This window comes from Vigna unguiculata, chromosome 1 (assembly GCF_004118075.2).
Source record: "Vigna unguiculata cultivar IT97K-499-35 chromosome 1, ASM411807v1, whole genome shotgun sequence".
In the NCBI taxonomy this organism is placed as follows: Eukaryota; Viridiplantae; Streptophyta; class Magnoliopsida; order Fabales; family Fabaceae; genus Vigna; species Vigna unguiculata.
This window is the reverse complement of record NC_040279.1, coordinates 36617233-36632468: the sequence shown is the minus strand read 5'-3', so window position 1 is coordinate 36632468 and position 15236 is coordinate 36617233. Positions and strand designations below refer to the sequence as shown.

At 32.8% G+C, this 15236-nt stretch overlaps 3 protein-coding genes across 5 annotated transcripts; 2 read left to right on the top strand and 1 right to left on the bottom strand.

Annotated features, from left to right (window-relative positions):
* Window positions 1-380: 380 nt before the first annotated feature.
* Window positions 381-8596, top strand: LOC114163074 (auxin response factor 2A-like). The gene is made up of 14 exons (XM_028047143.1): window positions 381-607; window positions 943-1055; window positions 4577-4678; window positions 4764-4820; window positions 5042-5194; window positions 5285-5369; window positions 5503-5593; window positions 5865-6035; window positions 6206-6322; window positions 6450-6525; window positions 6628-6802; window positions 6963-7468; window positions 7727-7917; window positions 8139-8596. Exons 1-14 carry the CDS (start codon window positions 550-552, stop codon window positions 8233-8235), a joined length of 1992 nt encoding a protein of 663 aa, XP_027902944.1. The 5' UTR covers window positions 381-549; the 3' UTR covers window positions 8236-8596.
* A 345-nt stretch (window positions 8597-8941) lies between these two features.
* On the top strand, window positions 8942-9828 carry LOC114194547. The gene is made up of 2 exons (XM_028084861.1): window positions 8942-9231; window positions 9351-9828. The coding sequence occupies exons 1-2, from the start codon at window positions 8974-8976 to the stop codon at window positions 9621-9623; spliced, it is 531 nt and encodes a 176-aa protein (XP_027940662.1). The 5' UTR covers window positions 8942-8973; the 3' UTR covers window positions 9624-9828.
* Window positions 9829-10293: 465 nt separating this feature from the next.
* LOC114194532 (zerumbone synthase) lies at window positions 10294-13150 on the bottom strand. Of its 3 annotated transcripts, XM_028084843.1 has the most exons (4): window positions 13039-13150; window positions 12569-12646; window positions 10738-11571; window positions 10294-10654 (listed from the first exon to the last, which is right to left on the bottom strand). In XM_028084843.1, exons 1-3 carry the CDS (start codon window positions 13092-13094, stop codon window positions 10767-10769), a joined length of 939 nt encoding a protein of 312 aa, XP_027940644.1. In that variant the 5' UTR covers window positions 13095-13150; the 3' UTR covers window positions 10294-10654; window positions 10738-10766. The 3 variants fall into 3 exon arrangements, with proteins under 3 accessions (XP_027940644.1, XP_027940634.1, XP_027940652.1); XM_028084833.1 differs by having other exon boundaries at window positions 10297-11571; XM_028084851.1 differs by lacking the exon at window positions 12569-12646 and having other exon boundaries at window positions 10297-11571.
* Between the last annotated feature and the right edge of the window lie 2086 nt (window positions 13151-15236).

Below are 15236 nucleotides of genomic sequence, written 5' to 3'. Positions count from 1 at the left end.
CAAGGACGGTGCAAGCAACTAACAAACGCCTCTTGTCCTCAATTGTATCGGCGCACGTTAGCAGTAAGGTTGGTGTGATGAAACGAGTGAGTGAGTGAGTGAACCAGCGAGTGCAAGTGAGTCGTGGAACAATTAAAGCAAAGGGTCTTGCTCGCTTTGCAGGTGCACCGTACTGCACAAAAACATTAACACAAATACAAACATAATCTTAAACACAAACACAAACGTAAAACTCTTAATTTGTCTTTGTCTGAGTTCCAGTGGGATGGCCATGGAGGAGGGTGTTTAGAGAGAGAAAGTAAGGGTCCGCATAGTGTTGTAACATAACTCTCATGAATCAATGAAATCAATGAACCACATTGTGTGAAACGTTTCTTCTCTCTTTTTTTATTCTTTTCTTTTTTTCTGTTTCGAACAACAGGACACGCCTCCCTCGCTCCTTCTTAAATCTCACGTGTCCTCATTTTCTCTTTCTCTGCTTCTTCTTCTTCTTTTCCTTCTCGCTTTCTCCGTTTTCTCATTCGTTTTCTCCGCCTTCCTTTGCCGTTCATGAGGAGGAGGAGAGAGATGGAAGCCGCACCCAGAGACGGACTTCCCCATAACCGAGGTACTGTTGCTGTTACTGCTACAGCTACTATCGCAGACTCAATCATTTTCCTCTTTTTCTCAGCACCTTCAATACAATAGTGCTACTTTACTTTATTTTTTTCTTTTTTTATAATCTGTGTTATTTTATGCAATTGCTCCACCAAATCAGAGTCAACAACTACTGACTATTATGTTTTGCTTTTTCTAATTGCTGTCGGGTTAAGGTTGTTTTGAAGAATGTTGAACTGAATCGGTATCTGTGCTTGATTTTCATATCTCTTCTGAATCCGGAGGCCGGTTTGTTTATGGATCGGTTTTCTGGTTTAATTCTTATTATTTGTTATGGTTTGGTAGGTGGCACTGATGATTTGTACACTGAACTGTGGCGTGCATGTGCGGGGTCTTCCGTTTATGTTCCTCGTGTTGGAGAGAGGGTTTTCTACTTTCCTCAAGGTCACTTGGAGCAGGTTCTTCAATTTTCTTCTCTCTCTCTTTTACCTCGCCACTCATTCTTCCAATCTTGTCTTTGTCGTTCTCAATTCTACTCATGTTTTGTGTTGACTGTACAACAAAGATGGTAACTTTCCAAGGTTGTCTTGTCATCTTTTTTTTTTTTGTTTTTATTATTATTTCAGTAAATTTTATTGGGTCAATTATTGCACAAAATGTTTCCGATTGCCATGTCTTCCTTGTTGGTCGTAAATCAAATGCTTTTATTTTCTTTTCTTTTCTTTTTCCGTTTTCCAAAGATGAACTATCTTCTGCTTTATTTAATGTAAGCAAGTTTATTGATGATGAATGTTGGAAACATCGTTTTGAAATATGCAATTTTCCTGAGTCAACTAACTTTGCTTTGTGATTATTGATGTTAACAATGCTATGTTTAATTGTGTATATCGTACTTTTGCAGATTTTAATTTAATAGGTTTTTCACTTAATATTTTTTGGTGTAAACATTGAACGTAGACTTTTTATGAATTCGAGAGGATGCGTTTCTGCTTTCTCATTTTTTTTTTCATGGGATTAAATCATTAGGAACTGGATGGAATTAATTATTACTTTTTTGTATATTTGATACGTTTTTTTAAATATTTTTTCATTTACTTAATTTGTGACATTTAAAGTTTTGTTTTTCTCACTCTCCCAGTTTCGGTTTCATCGTTTCTGTTCAATGTAGTGTCGTCTCTCAAATGCCCTTTATACTTAGATTGTTGTGGTCTGGCTGAAGCTCATTTTGTAATATATATAGTTTTATTGAAGTTTATTCTTTTTGGAATTTAGAAAATACTCAACATTTCAGTTGAAACGATTATGTTTACTTTTTTATATTCAATGCGTTTTTCATTTAATATTTTTATTAATTACGTATTATTTTATTAACTTTTTTTTCTAAATAGGTGTAACTCTTAATGGATACTTGTTTTTTTCCGTCAGAAATTCCGTTTAACGTCAATCCTTGGGTCACGTTTAGGAGCATTGAACGATGTGCAAATGATAATTCAAACACAGATTAAACTATCATTTCCCTAAACTTATAGGATTTACGTTTTTTTTTTCTCCCTCTCCTAATTCTAATTTTCTAGTCTATATATATATATATATATATATATATATATATATATATTATTTGATTACCAATTTAAACTATTTGAAGAAAGCGTTATTTGTGAACAATGTAAAACTTTATTTCTTAATTTTATGCTTTCAAATTTGTGAACAGGGAAGACATATATCGTTACTATTCTCAAACATACTTTTTCATTCAATTTATATAAGATTTATGTTTTCTTTCAACTGTTGACTTTTATAATCTCTGATAGATAAGAATCTCTTATGGCGTATATTCTTGTTGTCTTTGTGTTTTCGATGACCAATTATAATGAAGCAAAGGAGACATAGATGTGAATGATGTATACAAATTTTGTTTCTTCGTTTCATGCTTTGGAAAATGCGAAAACCTAAGCATCATTACGAATGAGTTTGCAAAAAACTTTTTGTCCCTTTGTGTAGTACACAACTAAATTGTGTTTGGTAACATTTTTTTTATTAAAAAAAATAATAGCTTGTTTTGAAAAAAATTATAAAATCAAATAATTCTTTTCTTAAAGTAATCTGATTCAAAGAATTTACTTAAATTACTCTAGAGGGCTAAAATTTCCTTTTCTTAATCTATGATTTAGTTCTTTTGGAATTTTAAAAGTACTCAAGAATTTTAATTGAAACAATTAAAAAATAGACGACATTAATATATTTTGTTTCAAATGTTTCTTGCATTTTAAATATTTTCTATTCAATATTTTTATCAATTATTGAAATAGTATTATAACCTTACTTGACTTCTTTCATGAGACAAGTACATTTTTTAATTTGTAAAATATATGGATTTCTCCCATTTTCCTTTTCTTCATTTTTGTTTATTTGGTGGCCATCATCTACTATCCTTGATTACTGTTTTTCTTATGTCTGACTAGCACTTTTATATTTAGATAAAAGTTGATTGTTTTTTAACTTCTAAGGAACCTTCTTTAATTTGAAGGATCTTTTTTTTTAGAAAATAAAAATACTGTTAACCTCTTCATTTGACATCTAATGAATTTACTTTTCTTTGTTTGAGTTTGGCTTCTAGATTATAAAGTATACTCAAGTGTTTTAATTGAAACAATTAAAAATAATAATGAAACTAATAATAATGATTTTTTGAAATATGTAATGTACTTTTATTTTTCTTCATTGTTTTATCAACTACTAAAATAGTTGCATGATAAACTTATTTTAAGAGACAAGTGTGTTATATGGTCTTTAAAAATCTATCCTATTTTCCCTTGATCTGTCTTTTTTTTTGTCGACTGCTATGTGTCTGATACATGATTACACAGAGCTACTAAAGCTCATTTTCTTTTAATCTTTCTTTGGGCTTTTTAAGTAATAAAACTCAATCATTTCAATTGACACCATTAACTTAGACAACATCAATAGTTACACATTTTTATGATATTTTTTTATTTAAATAACCATTAAAACCCTTATTAAAATAATACATGCAGTAATGTAAGTTTCTTCATCTTTGTTTGACCGTGAAGTTTTTTCAAATGTTCTTGATTTTTATTTAGGTGACATTAGATCATATTACCCGTGGCTAAAATTCCATCTCTTATAATTGTTTTACCATGATATTCGTATCTCTCTTACATTTTGAAATCTACTAGTTCATCTTTAAAAAAACGCAAAAATTTCAATTGATAACATTAACATTCAAATAGTATTATTTAGTGATTCTTTAAAATATTTATTTAATCTAAGTACGAAAGTGTTAATAAAATAATATCAAAACGTTGTTTTTGTTGACTTATTTAGTAATATATATATATATATATATATATATATATATATATATATATATATATATATATATATATATATATATATATATATATATATATATATATATGGGACATCAAATTTATTATGAGAAGCAAGTTGTTAAACATTTTTGTTTTTTAATGTTCTAGACAATCATGACTTTACATTAGTAACAATTTCTGACTAGTAGTAATGTATTGTAATGCTTTTAGTATTTGTCTTATATCATATTTTTCATTTATTTGACGATAATTATTTTTCAAATGATTTTGGTATATCTTTTTTCTTCCTTGACCCTTTGTGACTTCATACTAAAGTTAGATCACACCAGGGTAGCTAAAACTCTGTCTTTTACATTTACATTTTTTAAACTTCTGAATCATGGTAGAAATAGTTGTTAGGTTGAGCTTTACCATGTTTGAACTGCTTTCGATTAAAAATATATAATATGAACCTCACTTATTGACTTATTATACAAAGTTTGTAATATTGAACATTTACTTGTGTGTCATACATAGAATAATAGAAAAAGAAGGGTTATTTTCTTGCTTGATATGTTTCTGTATGCAAAACCTATACGCTGTCTTATGATACCTTTTCATGATCGAATGATTGTCATGTGGATTAGGTTGCTGCATTTACTCAGCATCAGCAAGATGGACACATGGAAATTCCTGTGTATGATTTGCCTCCTAAGATCTTATGCAGAGTTGTGTGTGTTGTATTAAAGGTACTGTCATCTTTCTACTTGGGTTAGTATCATTGTTTACATCAAATGTTTAGTGCATATTGGAAATAATGTATTGATTTTGCAGGCCGAAACTTACACCGATGAGGTTTTTGCTCAAGTTACATTAGTTCCGGAGCCCAGGGTTGGCTACTTTCTCTTCTAACATCTACCTTTATCTTCTTCCATTTTTGCTTCTTTAATGTGCAACCGTAATTTTTATGATATTTTTTTAGTATCCATTCAGTATATGACATTAGTTTTCTATAGAATTTAATGTTAAAGAATGAATGACAATTTACCTTGTACGACAAGCAAACAAGGATAATGTTTTAATAGAATTGGTTATTGCTTGGATCTTTGCAGCAAAACCACTTTGGTTTAGAGAACGAAGATAATCTTGTTCCATCCAGAACTACAACCTACTCCTTCAGTAAGGTACTCACTCCGTCAGACACAAGTACACATGGTGGATTCTCTATTCCGAAGAGACACGCTGATGAATGCTTCCGTCCCCTGGTTGGAATCTTTATCATCTGTCATTTATTTAGTTTTTTCCTTTTTAAGGAATTTGACTTATTTAAGGTCTCTGTCTCTTTGATGTTACAGGACATGACTCATCAAACGCCTGCACAGGAAATTGTTGCCAAGGACTTGCACGGGTTCGAGTGGCATTTTCGACACATATACCGTGGTATGTTTAGATTACTTTTACTTTGTCAAATATTCTGATTCAGTTGCAACAATGTAGTACAATAAATCACATATATTTTGAAAGAAATGCTGGTTTAGTTTCTGGGTTCGATATTTTTTCAAATGAAATGCAGGTCAGCCGAAACGACACCTGCTAACTAGCGGTTGGAGCACGTTCGTGAGTGCAAAGAAACTCGTTGCTGGAGATTCATGCATTTTTGTTAGGTACTTTTTGTCTCCATGAATTATGTTTGTGCTGTTCCAGAGGAACTCTGGTTAGAATCACAACTTTTTTTTTCTCACTGCATTAAGCGAAGTTAATCATTGGCAGTATAATTTTCAACTTTCATAAGAGTAAGATTTTCAAGTAACAGTAGAGAATATTAATGCCTCACAAGAAGAGGAGCTTTGTAATACTATTCTAAATGATTAGGTTTATTTAATGATTCCAACGTTAATAGAAGTGTTAGTAAGGACAGTGGTTGTGTTGTTGCAGTGGGGAGTATGGAGAAGTTCGTGTTGGGATTCGTCGGGCAAGTAGACATCACAGCAATGCATCTCCGTCGTCATCTCTGATATCGGGTCATAGCATGCAACTTGGAATTTTGGCTAGTGCTTCCCATGCTGTTGCCACAGGAGCCATGTTCACTGTCTATTACCACCCTTGGTGAGTTGTTCAGGATTTATCAGATTGAAAATTCAAAAAGAACATGTCTACTTTTCTTGCATTGTATGTGTATACGTGTGTGTGATACGCACACACACACACAAAAACACAAACACCCTTTGGGCATAAGTTTCAATTGGAATGAGCTGTCTTATTCGCATCTTTTGCAGGACGAATCCCTTTGAGTTTATCATTCCTCTGCAAAACTATTTGAAGTCAACTGTACCCGTCTATTCAATTGGAACGAGAGTTCAAATGCAGTGTGATGTTGAAGAGTCTCTAAGAAGGTAACGATGTCAAAGTTTGGCCGACTCATCGATGTTTTATTTTGAAATGAATGTTAAGTGGTAATTATAGTTTCTACAATGAAACAATTCATAATCAGGTCTTTTGCCTTTTTGTTTGAGTAACCAGATATGCAGGTACGATAATTGGTAATGAAGTTATTGACAGCATTAGGTGGCCTGGTTCTGAATGGAGATGTCTCAAGGTAACCAGGCTCTTTTCAAGTCTTCTAGGTTTAGTTCTTTGAAGCTAAAATACCTTTATGTTTTATTTTACTCGATTCAATGAAACTTATGTTTCTTCTCAGGTGCAATGGGATGCCATAGTAGATGCCTTCATGCACCCTGAAAGGGTCTGTCCTTGGTGGATTGAGCCCTTGGAGTCTGGGATGGAAAAGCACATTCCTATTCTCCCCAACCCAAAAAAGGCACATGTCCTTAACCAGCGCCCATTGCCTGGACTAAATGTCTTTGCCATGGATGGTCAGTACTTATAAATTCATCTATAGTTTGACTTACCTGTAAAATTCGATTTGAGGAAGCTAAAAGATGTTAATGTTATAATTTTCCATGTTTAGAAATTAGAATGACATGTTATCTTTTCTTTAAGCACTGTGGACTAGTTGAATTCTCTTGTTATCAGATGCTGGTGCTCAGAGTTCAGCCAGGGCGGTAGCGGATAGGGACTTGCAAGGACAAGATTACAGTGGCCTGAGTACTTCAAGGGCATTGCAAAGACCACCACCGAAGTTCTCAATCGGTGGCTCACAATTTGGGAAGGAGAATCTGAACCAGCATCCCTTTCTGATGCAAGACATTCTTCATAAATCTCTTGGAAGATCAATGTCATTGCCACATGAAGATTTATCAATTTCAAGTTCAAATTTAAGCTCCATTTGTTCTGAATCCTTGGGATGGCCACCTTCTGAATCTAGAAATGAAAATGATGCTCCACTTGGTCATCTTGGCAGTTATAACAAATACAAGCTCTTTGGTGTTAACTTAATTGAACGCCAACCGGAGCTCCCTTCACCACAATTTGCTGGTTTCAGCAAAACTCCAAGTCTGCTTTCTAGTCCTCCAATGTGTGTTACCTCCGGGAAAACATGTAAGAAGTGTCGCTCTGTCAATAACCGTAGCTGCACAAAGGTACTTAGCATTTGAATGTGAATAAATAATATAATATAATGTGAATAATTCTAAATTCTCCTATGTCATACTTTATTGAATGGTTTATATTTCCAAAACATACAATGCGTTTACTTATTCATTCAATAATTTCTTTGTTAAGTACTAGGAATGTGTTTATAAAAGGATAGCATTACTCAAATACTATAGCAAGTAGCTGAAAGATTCTTAGCTCTTCACATTCTGAGACATCTGAACAAAGGCAACTAACTATTTCAGGTGCTTAAGCTGGGAACTGCTCTTGGAAGAGCAGTTGATCTAACCCGTTTTCGTGGATATGATGAACTCATTGCTGAGCTCGACTCCATGTTTGATTTTGGAGGCAGCTTAGTCAATGGAACTAGTGGATGGCATGTGACCTGCATAGATGATGATGGAGACATGATGTTCTTGCGAGATTACCCGTGGCAGTTAAGTACCGAAACTAACAAGATTATATGGAGTTAACTTTGTTATTATTTTTCTGCCTGAGTTTCTAACAGCTCTGGTTAGATTTTTTCATTTACACATTGAAACATTTACTTAAGCAAATTCTGGTAAAAAAAATTGAGTGGCTTTGTTTCGGCTAGTTATTCTCTTTTCTTTCCTTTTCTGTTGCTAACTTTAGTATTTGTACCAACAAACAATGCAGGGATTTCCAGTGTATGGTGCAAAAGATGATCATATGTCAGAAGGATGGTATCAACAATCTCAATCCAAGCTCCTCAGCAGATCCTCCAAGCCTTTAGTGATCCGCCATGTGTCTCTTTCTCCACCAGCTTGAAGGACTAGTCCATCTATCTATATCTGTTCTCTCTATGCAACCAATGCCATTCCGTGTCTTTTTTAGTTCCAATACTTTTCTTCCTTTTCCTGGCAATTTCGGAGATCCGCAATGTCATAAGTTTATGTGCATGCTGGCTTTGTTATTAGTAGCATAGGAATATAGCAATCACAGTGAAAATTTACAGGGTCAAAAATCGAAATCTGGTTTTGTTGTTTTAAGAACCTGTCTTCTTGATACTTGTGCAAAGTATCCATGATTGTGATAGAATACCTGACAATAATACATGGCCATTTCGTGGACACGAGTGTGCGTGTGGCTCTCAAGTTTGCTTGCTTTTATCGTCAGCCATAATTTTCAGAATTATGCCTTGGCACTGGAACATTTAAGCAAATTTAGTTTGATCAAATGAATTTTTTAGTGCCATAATATACTCGTTTTTCATTTTTCGTAATTTCTCATGATGCTCCACAAATGCTTTACGAATAATTTTTCTGGTTCCTACAAACTTGCGACTATAAAAAAAATAAAAATCCTAGAAGGTTAAAAGAACATTCTTTTAGAAATCTGAATAATTGCACAGCTCCCGCGAGTGGTGGGACATGACCTCATCCAAAATAGTTACGTGTTTACGAATGAATGGTCCGTATTAGTAGTTGTGTTTTTTATGTAGAGAAAGCGAGAGGAGACAACAGTGTCCATAATGACAACCTCGAAACTAAATCTGGGTCAGCACATGATCGTGTCGCCGGTCATCCCTCGCACAATCGCATTCACCCCATCTTCCATTGCAGTAACTCTGACTAACCAACATGCTTCTTCTTCACTAACTCTATGCTATACTCCGACGCATTCGCCCACACGGGTCAGATCCCGTTCTCACCCATTCACAGAATCCGATGACCAAGTTGAGGACCTCAGAGTCCCTAACCATTGGTTACAACCAACAATTTCCTTGCAGGTACTTCTTTTTTTGTTGCTGTCAAATCCAAATTGATATTGGTTTTCAATTATCGACAAGTTTAGAGAACAAGTGGTCGGAGATAAATTATAGCATGTTTTTATTTTTTCACTTATCAGGAATCAGAATGGCTTAGGGTTACTTTGCATAAATGGTTGGATGATGAGTACTGTCCAGAAGAAACCAATGTGGAAATAAGCCGAGTGGCTGCCAACTCATACTACAATTCTTTGCTACAGAAGCAAACAGACCTGGGTGAGATTCTGTTGAAGATGGCCCGTGAACTGGAGTCTATTAACTACAAAGAGAGTTTCCATGGGGCATTCTCATCAGCAAATGCTGCTATTGACCTCATTGCTCAACGGATAGAACAGTTCTCTCAATCGATTTGAATTTCATTGCCTCTAATTTGCTCGTTTTGGTTTGATTTGGTTATAATACAATCGTGTATCTTTATTGGCATTATAACTTTAATACCTGGAAAATGTTCTGGTATAGGCCATTTCACGGAATCTTGTGATCTTATTACTATGGTGTTATTTCTGAGTTTGCTGAAAAGGAAATGAATCTCAAATGGTTTCTTTTCAGTGAGATTGGGAAATTCATTATCATGTCAGTATTTCACTAATGATCAACTATTAATCTCTCGAATCTTATCAAGAACCAGTCTTCATCGTATGAACCAAAATTTTTCTCCAACAATTTTGAAGGAGAAAAGGGAAGTAAACCTTGTATTCTCCCTAAAACACGAGAACTAAAGCTTTTGCATAGGTTTTTTATTCATACTCGACTGAATGTAATTGTGGTGTTAGTAGAAATCATGAACATTTGCAAAATGGTTGTTCCTAAGTTTCAATCATCTGACAGATTCCAGGCTGATTTAAGCTATGTTAGTTTTAGCATCTTATAAAGTGCGATTCCCTTTGTCAAGTAGTCCATTGGTGCTGTAAAGTTTATTATAAAGAAGGCTATTGATGGAAGCTTGATTGGTTAAATTACAAGATTCAATAAAGTTAACAGAGGGCGCACCAAAAAGTGCTCTGAGAATCAAAAGCTTTATCATCCTTTCAAAGTTGACTACGGCTATAGCATCTCTTATAATGTTAAAAACTGAAGGTAAACATGAAAGGTTTTATTCTTGTATCACTAGGTAATGAAGGGCCTGAAATGACTGGTTCAGCCATACACAGGACTGATTCAACAGAAACTCCCACTACAACGCTTTTCTATCTCTAATTCCTTTTGAATGAAAATACAGAACTACAAAAAGTATCACTTATGATAGCATGTTTATTTAGGGTGCCTCAAAGCATTTGAACTGGCTCATGATGCTTGCATGGGTTTCCCATCCTTTTTGGGTGTGAAACTGATATCATTTGGGGTCGCCACTCAAACGCTAAACTTGGATGTATTTAGAAGAGTACTGAAATAAATGAAATTGACTCACTCTCACTGAATTTTTTATTAAAAATTTGAAATTGCAAGATGGTTTTCCATCATTGTTACCTTTATCTAAATATAATTTGAACAAAGTTCTACTTCACTTGATCTGGTGCAGGAAAGTCCAAATTCTTAAAAGATGTGAAACCCCCATCGACAACCAAGTTGTGTCCACTGACATACTTGGCATCATTGGACGCAAGAAAAAGTGCAGCATTAGCAACATCATCGGGTTCACAATAGACACCCTTTAGGACACTAGAATTGTGAATAATATCCACATGTCTCTGACTATCAACATGAGAATATATCTGACTCATTTCTTCCAGAGCAAAAGGTGTTGGGATGGCAAAAGGTGATATGCAATTGACTCGGATTCCATGCCTGCATAACTCAGAAGCCAGAGATTTAACAATGCCTACGACTGCAGACTTAGATATTGAGTAAGTGTGCTGAGCCAGACCTCCCATCACACCTGTGACACTTGCTGTGCACAGAATAGACCCACTTCCACGTGGGATCATCACACGTGCTGCATGTTTGATACCTGCCACAGCACCACGAACATTTATGTCCATGATTTTGTCAAACAAGGCCATGTCCAGGTCAACGATGCTCAGAGGACTTTTGCAGGCTACCCCTGCATTGTTGTACATGATATCAAGTTGTTTGTGTTTAGAAATGGCAAATTCAACAGCATTGGATATGTCTGACTCTTGAGTGACATCACATGTTATGAAAGTGGCATTAGATCCTAGTTCTTTTGCCGTCTCCTCACCAAGCTGTTGATTAATATCAGCAATAATAACCTTAGCTCCATTATTGATAAATTTGGTGGCTGTGGCCTTTCCTATTCCACTAGCTGCTCCAGTGATAAGTGCAACCTTGTCTTGTAGCTTCCTGAACCACCAGATCACAGAGCAAAGCTATATCATCCCACAACACAAATCTTTCTAATACTTCATGAAAAAACGTATTAAGAAAAAAAGTAAATACATTCATCAATATTTCGGAAACTTAAAAAGATCCAATGCTCTATCTCGTAAGAGGATTAGTAGGATGACTTTGTAGAAGGATTTTGAATTATTTCAACATCAAATGTGAATTAAAGCCGCAAGTTAACATTTGTAGCATGCTGAGTATGATATGATATGTATCTAATAATTGGTGGAAGCAGAAATTCAGGACTAAAAGGTTGTGGAGTCTTTGATGCCCCGTCAAAGATTAGTATGTCACCAAAAGATGTATTGGTGTCTCAACAATTGAGTCCCTAAACCAAAATCAAGGGTTCAATCTTTGGTTTGGATATAGGAGTCAGAATAATCTAACTATGAATCTAAATCTCACATTAGTCGAAATGATTATATAAGAAAAGATACTTATAAACACAATGCTTCGAGGTTACCTATTAGTGTATCAGAGTTAGAGTTAAATTCGTCTTGGTGACAGTTTAGACCATTGTGACAACATATAGATAATACACCACAACAGTGAAAAAAACCCATCAATAGGCTGGTAATTGAAAGTACCACTTTATCCTAAAATGGTAAACCCAATACTCGGGTGACTTATTAGGTGCCAAACAGAAGCCCCAAATCCATCCTTTGGTTACACTAAAATAGAAGTCTGGTGTCTTAATGGGGAAAAATATTCATTGTTCATCTTTATAGTCCTCTCCAAAAACATACACAGCATGACAGAAATATAAATTATAATGCACTTAAGGAACATATTCAGTAACTCGCCCCTTTGCTTGTTTTCACAGAAAATTCCATAATCAACCTTAATGGTTGCAATTACTCAGATCAGAATCACTGATGGTTTGCCATCATATGTTAAGTTGAAAAACGGAAATGTAAATCAAAGACAAGAGAAACAATTGGTTAAATTTCCATACCCTGAAGTCTGAGTAGACAACAGCCTGTGGAAGCTCTCAGCAAACAAAGCCCTTGAATAGGAAATGTTGGCACTATTTCTAGCAATTACCAGAAACAAAAACTAAGTTGTAGCAGTATTCATAACATGAAAAAAAAAAAAAAAATCAAAGAACCAAAAGAAAATATCCTCATGCAGGATCAAAGGTTAGTATAAAAAAAAAAATAAGTCATTTATTTCATCAACCTAGATGTTAACTCTGCACACAATTCATCCACCTCGCAAAGTGGACAAGTAAAGAAAATATTTCGATTAACAGATAGGTGAGTCAAAGAATTCAACAGTGGACAGAGTGGAAAGTGCGAGCACAATAACTAATAACTTTTTTTAATATCTAATACATAATTTTTTTTAAACATCAAACTTAAGAGATGGTGAAAGGGAATAATTAAAACAGAGAAACAAGTGAAAGACAGAAAGTATGAAACCAACCTCAAACCCATTCTTATCATGATTTCTGGGGAAATTTTGCTGAAATGCAGAGCCATACACCAGAAGCTCTGAACATGAGCTTTGGGTCCCTGTCAGGCCAGAGAAGAGTGTAGTCAATGCTATCTTATAAAATGATGAAGGGCAATTTGGTCAATATAGCTAAAATTATATATGTAATGTAATTATTATAAAAATTCTATTCAGAAATGATGTATAAATACGATACGTGTATCAGATATCACGTATCTGATATGTCAATATATTTATTTTTAAAATAATATGATACGATACGTGATATATGAATATTGAAAATTTTACAATAATTCTTACAAACATAGTAAATATGTGATTGTTAATGTGTGAATCCAAATTTTCTAATTAGAGACCAATTATTTTGGCTACCAATTATTTTGGTAGCCAAAACCTGTTAGTTAATGTTAGACCAATCTAAAAACCAATTTATAATTGAGACTATTTTAATTATCAATTTAGAGATCAATTATAATTTTTTTGAACTATTTTAATTGTCAAATTGGTTCCTATATAGTAACTAATTATTTGTTGTCACTCAAATTAGTTATTATTCGAATATTTTATTATAATGTACTATAACTATATAAATTATATAAATTAGATACTTGATTGATAATTAAAATATTATAAAGTATATGTGTCACCTAAGTATCGATACATCATAAACATACACCAGAATGATTAGTCTTTATTTTACCTTTTATTTTATTCAAATTGACTGATTTAATGTTTTCTTTTTTCACTTTTTTTTCTTTTTCATCTCCATTAATATATATTTAATAATTCTTTTAAGGTTTAAATATGATTTTCTTCTATCTCAATTTAAAGTAATATTAAACATTTTCGTATATATAGAATGTTTCTCACATAATAAATGAAGTTTCAAAAAATATTATAAATATAAACATTATATATTATTTATTAAAAATAATATCTTACATAATTTTATAAAATACATAAATCAAATAATACATAATTTAATTTAAAAATAAAACACCATTTTTTAAATTTGTTTGAAAATAAGAAACATATTGAACTCTTATTTTAAAATAATATATATATATATATATATTAATTGTAGTTACATAATAATAAATTTAAAATTTAACAAAACTAACGTTATAATAATAATACTAATAAAATACATCTGGAAGCATGCATTTATAACATTAACATTATAATAGATGTTGGTCAAGTAAATAAAGGTAAAAATTAATACAATGCTACAAGTTTATTGAAATTATTAGTTTTTATAATATTTATTTAAATTTTATTTAATTTATAATAATTAAAAACTTATTTTTTACTAAAAATATTTTTAAAAATATTAATTAAATTTTACAGATAATTATACAATAAGAATTAAAAAATATACTTATACTATTAATTTTAAATGCTTAATTTTAATTTATATTCTACACATATTCCAAATAATATAACTATATTTAAATATTTATTTAAAACGTAATTTTAATCAAAATATAAATTAGTTTACTATATTTTTATACCATTAAAATTTTAGTAGGAATATATTTAATTTTCATTTATATGGATATCGTTAATTTTTCATTTATAAGTATACTAATACATATTAAAAAGAAAAATAATTAAAAATACTATTAATAATTTGTTAATTTTAATTAACATTTAATTTGAAATAACATAAAAAGGAGATCAAGTATTTTGGATTTAATAAAATTTATAATATATATATATATATATAATTAGGATATATAATAAAATAAGACTATTTTTGTAATTTAAAGGAAAATAGAAATCAAAATACTAGGGATGGCAATTAGGGTCTGGTCCGCGGGCCCGGCCCGCAGAAAAAACGCGGGACGGGCCAGGATAGTGAGCCCGTAGGCTTGTGCGAGCTCGCCCCGCATAGGCCCGCTCAGCTCGCATAAGCCCGCTCGGCCCGCATAGGTCTGCGGCCCGCGCGGGCCGGCCTACAAGCCCGCATAAAAAAAAAAAAAAACTTGCTCTTGTGTATATTAATTACTTCTTTTATGGACTCTTGCATTAACGTTTTAAATTCTTGTATAACTGGAAAAGACAAGTATTATGTAATTTATGTAATTTTTAATGTTCTAAAATTTAAAGAATACATTGTGTATGTCATAGTATGAATATGATGAAAATGTTAAATTATCAATTTATCA